Source organism: Chanos chanos, chromosome 5 (assembly GCF_902362185.1).
Source record: "Chanos chanos chromosome 5, fChaCha1.1, whole genome shotgun sequence".
NCBI classification, from domain to species: Eukaryota; Metazoa; Chordata; class Actinopteri; order Gonorynchiformes; family Chanidae; genus Chanos; species Chanos chanos.
This window is the reverse complement of record NC_044499.1, coordinates 38,046,257-38,058,688: the sequence shown is the minus strand read 5'-3', so window position 1 is coordinate 38,058,688 and position 12,432 is coordinate 38,046,257. Positions and strand designations below refer to the sequence as shown.

At 43.9% G+C, this 12,432-nt stretch overlaps 1 protein-coding gene across 1 annotated transcript in view; it reads left to right on the top strand.

The window, feature by feature from the left end:
* mpp7a (MAGUK p55 scaffold protein 7a) overlaps window positions 1-12,432 on the top strand; it is a 67,626-nt gene that overhangs the window by 17,227 nt on the left and 37,967 nt on the right. The window contains exons 4-5 of the mRNA XM_030774025.1: window positions 3,488-3,568; window positions 5,853-5,984. Coding sequence (XP_030629885.1) covers window positions 3,488-3,568; window positions 5,853-5,984 — 213 coding nt within the window. The remainder of the gene's footprint in view (window positions 1-3,487; window positions 3,569-5,852; window positions 5,985-12,432) is intronic.

Here is a 12,432-nt window from a genome sequence, read left to right as displayed (position 1 = left end):
CGAATTTCAGAACGCTCCTGACGGTTCCTCGAATCCACCCTCAATGTTCCCAATAATCCCACCCAGGGATTATCTGATATCTGAGGAATGAACAGTTCCCTCCTTCCTGTGTTTATCAAAGCTCTGAGCAGTCTAAGCCACAACATACAGCTACCAAATTACACAGAGTACCGCTAGAGTGTTCAAAAGGATCGCTTTTCTGGTCGCAGCGCGTTTTGAGTGCTTAAGAGGGTTAGCCTGCACAGCTCATTTGAGTGTTGAGTTTCGGTAATGGAGCTTTAATTTATGGTTTAACATAAAAGGGCATTTTAACCTCTGTCTGGCCCTAAGCGATGTCTACAGCTAACGCAGCAGGTGGGTTTCAACGTGTTCCATAGCTGCGGTGCAGGCACACAAGGTAGGGAAAAAGATCGTTATCTGTCACTCTCTAATTCCCTCTCTCTCTCACACACACACCAGCATACACACACACACACGCACACACACGCATGCACACATACGTTTCCCGTCTTTTTTCTTCTCTCTGTTATCCCATCGTTGGGTGACCTTTCATGGTACCATCGCTGCTGAAGCAGACAGTTCCTTTTCCTCCCACCAGGTGGTGCTACGGAGCCCAGACGTTAAGGGCCGCAAAAACTGTAGTTGCACTGGCTTGTGGCTTATCCAACACTCTCGGTCAGTCTCCTTAGGTCCGGACGAAGAGGAGATGTGTCAAAGACTGATTTTTAGGAGAAATTTTATTTAAAATAGATGAATTCTTAGCTGTGCTGTGGAAACCACACTGGTCAGAGTCCAATGTTGCTTTAAGCAATCACAGAGAAAAAAAAAACAACTTCTCAGGTAATGCTCAGACCACAGTTAATTAAGGGTGAATTTTTTATTTTACAGTCACAAACTTTAGATTAGCTCTAGGTTAGGAAAGTGAAAATACAGAATACACAAATTTAGCTCCAAGTTAGGATTGTGTCAAAATTTAGAACACACACAAACTATAGTAGGTCTGTCTAAGTGGCTAAAATCACAAACACATACTCAAGATTAGGTCTACATACAGTGATGGAAAGACCAGCTTTTTTACATTAGCTGAACAAACCATCAACAGTCAAGCCATGTTGTCTTTGTTTAGGGCGCATAGTGAGAAATGGAAAACGCGTGTGTGTCTATGTATGCATCTGTCTGTTATCAATTTGGAGTTCTCTTCCCCCTGATGTGGTATATGGCTGTCGCTGGGAGGACGTTGACGCAAATGTGGTGTTTTCTGTGTTGATCTAGTGAAGTAGCAGGAACTGTTTTTGTTTGTTGTAGAGGGAGGACATTTGAATCTATGCTACTGTTGAAATGGGAAACCAAAACCTTCAGCTGACTATAGGAATATAGATTTAGGTCCATCTTTGCCTCAACATTAAAGGTCAACAGAAGGTCTAGAAGAATCTGCAGAGAGGGTAAGGAGAGCTTTGGCACTTTCTCCACTGAGAGCAGTGTCTATAGACTGACCAGTCTTAGAACCCAAGTTGATTGACATCAGATGGTTGGTCTGTAATAGTTGAGAATATAACTAGTTAAGCACTCCCCATTTAATAGTTTTCAGAGACATGGAGAGAGGAATAGACTTTTATAGTTTCTGACGTTAGTGGGATCTAGAGTCAACCTTTTTGAGGGGTAGTGCTCTTGAAAGACAAGGGAACCCATCCACAGGTGAGAAAGACATTGATCTGGCCAATCAGGAAAGAAACGATGTTGCTGAAAATGGGCTGGAGAAGTGAGGAGTGGACTGGCTTGAGCAGGCAGGTTGGTGGACAGTGGGCAGTGCAAACATTTAGCACTTGTGCCTTCGACAGAGATTTGAATGTTTGTAACAAAACAGGAGTGGGACTGAGTATCACCACGGGCTGACGACCGGAGGAACATAGGAGTTCTTCTTTTTAAACTCAGGCATGACTTCAGCTTCTCTGAATGTGGGGAGTGAGAAGAGAGGAGAAGGTGTAGAGCAGTTACGCATTGGTAAATTTTAGACAAGAAGGTCACCTGGACAGCTGTGAACACAGAGCAGATAGCTTTGACCAAACTGTGACCTGATTGGTCAGATGCGGGCAGCTGTCAGCACAGAGCAGATAGCTTTGAGCAAACTGTGATGGGATTGGTCAGATTTGGGCGGCTGTGAATACAGAGCAGATAGCTTTGAGCAAACTGTGATGGGATTGGTCAGATTTGGGCAGTTGTGAGTACAGAGCAGATAGCTTTGAGCAAACTGTGATGGGATTGGTCAGAGGGCAGAGTGTCCTCACCATACATTTGTCTCAGAAAATTCACCTCTCAGTTAACGAGTAAAGGCAGCTGGGTGGGTTGGTTTGGAGACAAGAGAAGAATCAAGTCAATTAAGAAAACGTAAAAGAGAGTAATTTAAAACCAAAGCAGAAGTGTCAGGTAGCGAAATAGGGGTGCATACAGTGTGGCCTTAATTTTAAAAAATGCTGTTATAATTCTGTTTCTGGAAAGTCTTAGGCTCGTGAGATAAATTGTGTTGTCATCTCTGGTGCATTATTTGTAGTCTGAATAGCAATTTTGATGCGGTAGTAACCAATTGCAAGCTGCTTGACAATTTTATAATATCAAATATCCAATTTGAACAGTGTTCTGAAAAAGAGATTTGAGGAATATTCAATGCAAGAATGAAACGTGACACTAATGTGTTTATAGTTCTCCTTGTTAGCAGTTTGGCAAGTGTAATGTACGCTCAGTGAAAACTACTCAGAGGACTACACACACACACACACACACACACAAAAAGCATCATATGGCATCCTCCGCAGTTGAAATGATAGTCCAGGTCAGAAGTGCAGAGTGTATGTGTGTGTGTGTAAGAGACAGAGAATGTCTGAGAGGGTCAGAGTGGTCATTACTCAGTTCAGTGTTACTTCCCACTGGGGAGGTTATTGCCAGTGGAAAAGTTGACCTAAACTGTGTGTGTCCGTAAGATCAGGCCTTTACCGCTGCATCACTCCAAACTGCCTGTGTTTTCCCTAAAGGCCTATTCCTCAAACAGTCCATTAAGCCTTGCTCCCTCTCTGTCTCGCTCTCTCTTACACATACACACACACACACACACACACCTGCACGCACATGTACACACACATGCATAAGGTGATTCTGTGAATGAAGTCAGTGATGAGGTTGTGACCTCAGAAGTTAACAGGGTCATATAACACGTGGCAGACCAACAGAGGGAAAGAGTGAGTCCGACTGTGTGTGTGTGTGTGTGTGTCTGTGTGTGTGTGTGTGTGTGTGTGTTGGCAAAAAAGAGCTTTTCATGGACTTCCTTCAGACAGATCTTCATAGATACAGCTAGGCCACTTAACACAAACACACAAAACCCAGTGTGCACATGAGACAACCTTCATATCTATGAACACATGTATGTGAATGCATGCATTCCTCTCTCTCTCTCTCTCTCTCTCTCTCCCTCTCTCTCTCTCTCTCTCTCTCTCAGCTGACTGAGGAGCTTCAGGGTAAGACCTTAAGTGGAGAGATCAGGGAACTAGTGAAGCTTCTGTCCAAACCACATATAAAGGTAAGCAATACAGAAAACACACTCAAAAGATCACACAAATTCTCCTCCCTCTTCCTCTCTCTCTCTCTCTCTCTCTCTCTCTCTCTCTCTCCCTCTCTCTCTCTCTCTCTATGTCTCTGTATCTCTCTCTCTCTCTCTCTCTCGATGTCTCTCTATCTCTCTCACTCATGTACCTGTGATGCTGTAGTATGGCTATGTAAAGCATTAGCAGATGGCTTTGCTCGAGCTGAATGGTGTCTCTGTGTGATAGTAACAGTATCACTCTCAATTAGTGTTGAAATGATCCATTCCCCTAGAGTCAGTCATAAATCAGAGAGTTTTAAAGCTCTCCTCCCTTTTAAACGCTCTGTATGATTCACACATGAACAAACACATCTCAGCCCGTATTAGACCTGCACTAAGACTAATATTGACAGTGATGAAAGTGCCAAGTGAAACACCAGCTTGTTTCTGAGGATTAGGAATACTCTGTCCTTTAAAAGACTGAGAGAAAATGATTGAAAGAGCGAAGAGAATAAGACAGAGAGAGAAAGAAAGAGAGAGAGAGAGAGAGATTTTTGTCGGCTTGGCACTGTCCCTGACCACCTAGTTCATGACTGGGGCTTGAAAGTGGGAGGCTATGAAGTGTGTGTGTGTGTGTGTGCGCGCGCGCGCGTGTGTGTATGTATGTGTGAGGCTGCCCAGGTTGAAATATGATTGTAAGAATGACAAATTCACCTCTAATGAGAGCAGCATGCCAACTACACTCCCCAGACTTTATTTAGACAAGCCCAAGCAGCTGTTTTTGTAGGAGGCCCTACTGTGGCTAATGAACACACGTTCTCACACACACACACACACACGCACACGCACACCCTACAGTACCCACAGACACAGGTGACCGCCGGTGAACCTACGGCCCCTGGCCCCGTTGTGACCCAACAGTGAATCTAATCTAATCCCCATTTTCAATAAGGAGATCAGCCTAGGTCATATTACCAGTACTGAGACTGCACATGGCCTGTTCACACAGCAAAACAAAAAAACTTGTGTGTGTGTGTGTATGTGTGTGTATGTCTGTGTTTGTGTCTGCATGTTGGCAAGAGAGGGTTCAGAAAGAAGGATAATTCTAAAAAGGTGTTTTTCGTTGTAGAAAAATGAAAATGAGCATTTAGACTCAACGAAACAAACAAATTCCAGAGCCTTTTTGAGTTTCAGCAACAGACCTCTGAAGAGAACAAAGACAATGAAGAATTTCAGAGGCGAAACAGATTTATAATGTATGCTCACGTCTGCCATTAATGAAGATGTTTTATTCACTACACAGTTTTCTTCCTGATTTTCTTTTCTTTTTTTTTTTTTTCTTTTTTTTTCTTTTTTTGGGTGGGGGATAGTGAGTTCCAGACCATCTGAATGCTTATCTGACTGTAAACAGTCCTACTGCTTTCTGGATGTCACTCATGGGCTGAATCTTCAGTCTGTTGGCTGGAAAGTCCTGTCACTACTGTTTCATATGCTCCCCCCCATCCACCCATCCTTCCCTCCCCATCTGCTCTGCCTTAGGAACATCTTGAATGTTGTTATGCGGCCCATGTCATAAAAGAGACACTTCTCGCCTACCTCACTCTTGTCTCTTCTTCTTCTTTCTTTTTCTTTTTTTCCTCCCCCCCTACTCACTTTGACTTCGAGATGTTTTTATTATGGTAACAAGTTTGGGGGGGGGGGGGGGTGCTGGAGGGTTTCCAGCAGCATCTGACACACGGTCGTTGAACTGTTTGAATTGTGAATGTTTGAATGCCTTCGTTCTTGTTTTTTCTCTCTCTGTCTCTCTCTCTTTTTTTGGGGGGGGGGGAGGGCAGTCGAAGTGTGAAATATCAGAGATGGATGAGAACTTCATAACTCTCTTACGTCTGTCACCAAGCACCAATGTGCCAACGAGATGTGCTCTCTCTGTTCACATGGGATACGCTCTGCTGTCCAAGTATCTGAACACTGTTATCCGTAAAGCATTTATCTTTTATGATACAAAAACAAATTCATCAACAGTAAACAAACATTCCAGGTGATAATTCAGGAGCCCAGGGTCTGTCTGTACTAGGGCGATCAGAGAAAATGAATCCAAGTAGACAGTACTAGACAGAAGTTTTTAGTGCACGAATAAGTGAACAGAACACCAGAGCCAGGCACAATCCAAAATCTGGAGAGTGCGTGTGTGTATGTGTGTGTGTGTGTGTGTGTGTGTGAGCATGTGTGCCTGCGTGTGTGTGTTAAAACTATAAAAGTCTCTTCTCTCACCGTGTGACAGAGTTTGCTGTCGGTCCATGACACTGTGGCACAGAAGAGCTATGACCCAGAGCTGCCTCCGCTGCCAGACGACATCGATGAAGGCGAAGACTCCGTTAAGATCATCAGGCTGGTTAAGAATAAAGAACCTCTGGTGAGACTTAGATAGATACACACACACACACACACACACGCACACTGTCTTAGCATTATATCTGGGCTCTTGTGTCTCACTCTTAAAGCCTTTTCCCGCCTTCGCCAAACCTCGTCCTCCCTGACCCCTCGCACATTCCAAACCGCCTGCTCAAATACACACGTGTGTGCACACACAACTGCACAAATAAACGTATATCCTCCAAAACGGCCAGGCTTTTCCTTGCCCTACCACACGAACACACACACGCACACGCACACGCACACACACACGCACACACTCACACACACACACACACACACACACACACACACACACACACACACACACACACACAGAGCACACTTTGACCTTAACATACACTATTTCATGACAGTGCTGCTGCTGCTCCTCCTGCATGTTAGTCAGTGTTCTCTGTGATCATTGGCTATTATTTGTTGTGGATGGAGGACTGGCCTCTCTTTGATCTGGTTTGTCTGTGAGCCATCCACTTCGAACCCTCGCTCCCTTTTTTTTTTTCATCTTATAGTGGTTGCCGTGGTTGCCCGTGCCTTTATTTGGCTCCAGGCCGGAGGCCACACCTTAGGGAGGGGGGGGGGGGGGGCAGTGGCCCAACACCTAACGACATTCTGGAGTTCACAGTCTGTTACATGTTTCACTCTCTGGCCGCTTTTTAATGAGTGCCTTTCAAACAACTGGCTTTGGTATGTATCCCTGTTTCTATTTCAGCCTACAGAAAACCCCTCTCAGCTTATGTCATCCCACGTACTCAAAAACCATAATGAGATTTAGACAGCCGAGGAGAATTTAACGATCTGTTCTGCCGTTTTAAGCATGTTATTGTTTCTTTGTGTTCTTCTTTTTTTTTGTGCCACAAATTGTTTGAGGGAGCATCTTAAATCTTTATAATATAGCACAACCCGAATGGGGTAACTGATGTATTCATGTTTTCTTGCACTCTGTGTGGACTTTGGGAAGTGATGCAGTTAGAAGTTAGCTGAGGGTCAATTTCTGGGTGTTATGAAGCAGGTTTTGATTGCAGGAGATTGAGAGCTGAAGACTTTCTGGGTGTTGCTAAATCTCTGCTTCATGTCATGGGTTTCTGGTGTGGTGGCTAGGAGTGTGTCGTTTGTTTTTCTGTTTTGTTTTGGTTTTTTTCCTCTCACTGTTTTACCGGTCTTTTTTTTTTAAATCAGGTTTAGTCATTTCTCATAAATGTCAAATTTCTTGCCATCCTGATTTGAGAAACCAGTAAACAATGGTGAAAATGTTGTTTGCTTAGGGCCAGATCCAGCGAGTGGCTTGGGTCCATTGTGATTTTGTTTCCAGTGCTGGATCCTCTACACGAACCACTGGCTTTTCTACGGCCCTGTTTTTGTCTACGCACTAACTGTTTCACTGTTTCATAGCTTCAATTTTTATATTTGAGCTATGGAAGACCAGTGAGTCTAAATATGTCTGACAAGGATACAAGGATACCTTTATATGTCATGCCTGGATGCTCGGATTTCAAAACCTTTCCTTTGAATCCAATTTTGGTCATTATCGCATAAACATATGTAAGGAACTCTTTGCTACCCTTCTCAACCAAATACAAGTTGGCAGCGTTAGACTGTTCTTCAGTTTCTGCAATGTGAAATTGGTTGCGACGTGAACTTAAACTCACAATTATATATAGTCAGCCTGTGACGGTCTTTATCGCTATTACGACGGAGACTGCGCGATTTTGCTTTCCAAAAATTTCCTCTTCTTTTTTTTTGTCTTCCCCCTACTATCTCATTTTAATTGCCTCCCTTTTTCACTCAGTCTCTCTCTCTCTCTCTCTCTCTCTCTCGCTCTCTTGCATTCTTCCTCTATTTCATATCTGCTCTGTCTTACTAGCATGCAGAGCAGTTTGCATGGCTTAGTCTGTGGGTGATTCATCCATTTGTGTAATTGTGATTAGTGGAATGGGTCGGATTCAGTAGCCCTGATTAATTGCTATCATTTTTCAGACCGTGACATCATGCAGTACTTTAGTGAAGCCAATCACCATGAGGAGGAAGGGAGAAAGGCCCGGTATTTTTTCAGGGATGGGTCTTCAACCCTCACTCAGCCCTCCTCTGTAACCATAACCTACTGATTTATTAGCGGCGAATGGCAGGACGGTAGAATAATTGGGTTTGGAACAACATACACATGTGGGGCTGCAGTAGAACTCGGCCCAGTCGACTTCTTCTTTTATTGAAAGAATGTGTTGTTTTGGATAAGGTTACAGAGGTCTAAATGGAAGCGGAAGACTGCGAGTGTGTGAATGTGACTGCGCGCACGCGTGTGTGTGTGTACGAGACAGAGAGATAAAGTACATTTGCTGCATTTTCTTTAAAAGAGTCTGTTTCCACTTTTTCAGACTGACTAATAGGAGAACAGTTGACAGGCAGTCAAGAAAGATGCCAGCATTAAAAGAGTTGACTGCATGTGTGCGTGTGCGTGCGTGCGTGTGTGTGTGTGTGTGTGTGTGTACATGTGAGCAGTGTGTATTATTACCCAGTCCAGCAATATTTGGCAAGGATTTCTATATGCAGGTGCCTTGCAGATACTATAATAAAACTGATATTTGACTATGCAGTACTCTGGCTCCTAAGTGAACAAATTGTCTCCTAAATGCTGAAATATAAATGTGTCCTGATTTAGTGGTCTTCATCTGAGAGACTCAGCTTCAGGTTGAAATCTACCTCTCTCTGCTTTTATCCAAGCATTCCACTCTCTCCTTCCGCTCCTTCATCTTCCATAAATGAAAACTAGGAATCGTCCGAATCCCTATGATTTTCCCCAACCTGCGTCACCAGCGTTCCAGAACAAATGACAAAACCGAGGATTGTCAAACACAGGCCTATCAAAACCTCAAAACCTCCTGCCTCTGCCTTTGTTTATTCTTTAACTGTTATGACCAAGCCTAACCCTGTGCCAGGAGTAAACTTGGGCATGGGCAGTGGTGCTAGTCCCGACTCCAGCGCCACCCAGATGCAATTAGGACCAAGCCAGCCATAACCACCAACACCCCGCTCTCCGCTCGACCTCTGCACCGCAGTGCCTGTGTGCCAGTCCCTATGGATTAAACGCCAGTCTCTGTCCTCTGCCTTTCAGCGACTCTCCGTGCGAAAGCACCAGTGTTGTAGGCCTACCCTTTGTATGGAATCCCATGATGAAATCCGTTAGTCTCCGGTTCTCTGTCATGTCAGCCTGCCAGTGGGAAGTCCTGATGCTTTCACTGCTCTCATTTCGCTGACACCTGCCGCCGTGCCAAGCACCATCCAGCCCGTTTGTCATTTTTGGAATATGACTTTGGAGAATCAACAGAAAAGCCACACAGAACTAAATGTCCTTCTGGAATCCGCACTCTCCTTTAGAGGATTATAACTACGCCTTACCAAGAGTTCCTGAAGAGTAGGCCTTTTGTAATCTATCACACATGCTGCGTTTTTTTTTTGTTTTTTTCTTTTCTTTTTTGGAGCGTCAAGCGTCTTATAAACCGAATGGAAGAGTTGAACCGAGCGGATCAAAAGATTTAGACCGAATACTTGAGTTGCCAGTCAGCATCCGTCGCTGAGAGGTGGCCGTTCGTTCTTAATAACGCTGTCTTTACTGGAGACATGGACAAAAGCAAAAGGCAACCAACGTGTAGCAAAGCACTGGGGAAAATCCCGGACCAAACTGGAAAATGACGCCTCCGACACATGATTAAGAACCTCTTTTTTATGGTTCTTGTGAACTACCCCCCCCCCCCCCCCCCCCCCCCGCCTTTTTTTTTCTGTTTACTCGTAGGAAGCGGATTTTAATGTTTGGTCTGTTTGTGTTCAACATGAAAAATTGAGGGCAAACGTAATGATATTTTGAGGAATTAACAGAGGCACAAATTAGATTAGGGTGAGAGGCTGGGAGCACACATGTTAGCGCTTTGGAGATAGAAGCTTTTTCTCTGCGCAGGAATCCATCATCTGTTTGACTGCTTCTGCTGGGGTTTCTGGAGCTATGGCTGACAGTGAAACAGATTCACCTGATTCGCATCTCCCCTCAAGCCAAACAGGGTCATAGGTAGACGTACTTCACAAGTCTTGCATACAAAAGCCTTCAGTGTTTTTAGACATTACTGAAAACTAGAAATGCAGCCAGTGATTTAGTCAAGGTTAATTCTCTCACCCTAATGCCAAACAACCAGCCAAAATGCGTTCTTTTGACTTTCTGATGCGTGTTGTGGATACACCAACTATAACAAGGTATTTTAGGTTTTCTCTATAAAGAAAAAAATTGAGGAGATGTTTTTTTTTGGGGGGGGGGGCAGTAATCCCTGTGTGGGCTCGTGGAAAGACCAACGTCATCAATAAATTGTCTTGCAGGACCACTTTTGTTTCAGTTTTGTTTAAGACACTTAAACTCATGAGCGCTTTTCACTGTAAGCCTTTGTACTTGAACAGATTGACTGATCTAGTTGTGGCCACATGAGAAGAGAACAAATGACAAGCCTTGCTAGGCCGGCATATTTATTTAAGCCCTGCTTTCTCAGATTGACAGAGTTTATCGCTCACCATTTGAGTGCTTCAAGCTTCTACACCTCTCCTCCATGTTTTTCTAATCCTTTGTTACTTCCTCTCCTTGGACTGCTCTTACTTTTTTTCAGGTATCCATGTCTGTCTGTTTCCTGTTCCCGGGTGTTTGGGAAGGGTGTGAACACACATACGCGCACACACACGCACACACACGCGCACACACACACACACACACACACACACACACGCACGTACGCATACCACACAAGCACAGTGTGGTCTTTGTGTGGTGGGGTCTCTGGTTGTCTTTGGTGGGTGTTTCCTGCTGTAGTTTGCAGGAATGAGAGCTGACATCTGAAAGTTTTCCTGGGATAATTACAATCAAAACAGTCAACACTTAAACTAGAAGATATTCTACAGCTGGGCCATTCTGTGAAACCACAAACAAGTTAAGCAAACATTTTCTGAAGTATAAAGGTACAAACACTCACATATGCACTCGCACGGTTCCTCAGACTCGCATTCATGAAATGCATAGGCAGATAATCACACACACACACACACACACACACACACACACACACGTACGTGCACAGCAGGGTTGGTGAGGGAGCAGTGTTAAGTATGTTTTGACAGAGAGAGTATAATGATCATGTCTAGCCTTAAGCATTATAGTGCAGGAGACATGAAAGATGAACCAAAGCTTTTTATCCCAGGTTCCTGCTTCCTATTCCCTGTCCTCTTTACTTATTTCCAGTCATTTTCTGTCTTTCCCAGTCTCCAGCATATCCTGGGAATTCCAAGGTAATTATTAACATAATGAGATGCAATTTTCCTTTTTTTCCCTCAAATACCTGTTAATGATGCAGAGAATCATGTCACAGGGTTAAAAAAGCAGAAGTACGTGTGTGTGTGTGTGTTTGTGCGTGCGTGTCTGTGTTTGTGCATGTGTGTGTGTGTGATTTGTAATCTAATGATGCAGGTGAACAGGCATAGAACAGGTCACTGAGTGAGTAAAGCGGCATAGCAGCAGGATATTGTAATTGCAAAGCCACCCAGTGAAAACTACCAAACTTCCTAATCCTGGTTCACTATTTTGAGATGCTGGAGAGCTTGGCTCGCACACACACATTCGCACTGACACGTTTCGTGCCGAGCATGATTAGAGTTTGCAGAGTTTGAATTTCAACAAAACGTATTATTTTTTCATTTCGAATGCGTCCTTTTTTTTTTTCTTCTTCGCCTTTTTCTTTCAACTTTCAAAATTCTCTCTCTCTGTGATTTTTCATGAACATCTGGGACAGAATACAGGCGTGTGGTTTCCAGTAGATTTGTGTTCATTTCCCCAACACTACAGTCAACATAGCCACAACCTGAAGTGTGCGAATTGGTGTGTGTGTGTGTGTGTGTGTGTGTGTTTGTATTTGTGTTTGTGTGTACGTGTGCATGCATGTTTGTGTGTGTGTGTGTGTGCATGCGAATGCACTGACGCTGTTTACGACCTTGCGCTGATTCGAGTTGTGTCAGACGCTCGTTCTCCCATTGCCTGAACGCTTGCGTTTGTTTTTTCTTGTCTCCCATAATTTACAGGCTAAAAATAATGTTTGCAAAAATGACATAGTCTCTGAAATTGTTACCGTGACAGTGTTTTGATTGGTGGTTACAGAGCAGTGGCCGAGCGTGTGAAACGGAGCCTTTTTTTCTTTTTGTTGTTTTTTTTTTCTCCCCATTCACCGACCAAGCACACATACACGCAAACACACTCATGCATATTGTGACCTCCTCACACAGTCTTAGAATTAGATGCTGTCTGTTTGTGTGTGTGTGTGTGTTCCTGTGTGTTCCTGTGTGTTCCTGTGCACGTTTGGACACCCTAGATTCAAAACTATTCTTTCTATTATAAACTCTGTTGATCTATTGTG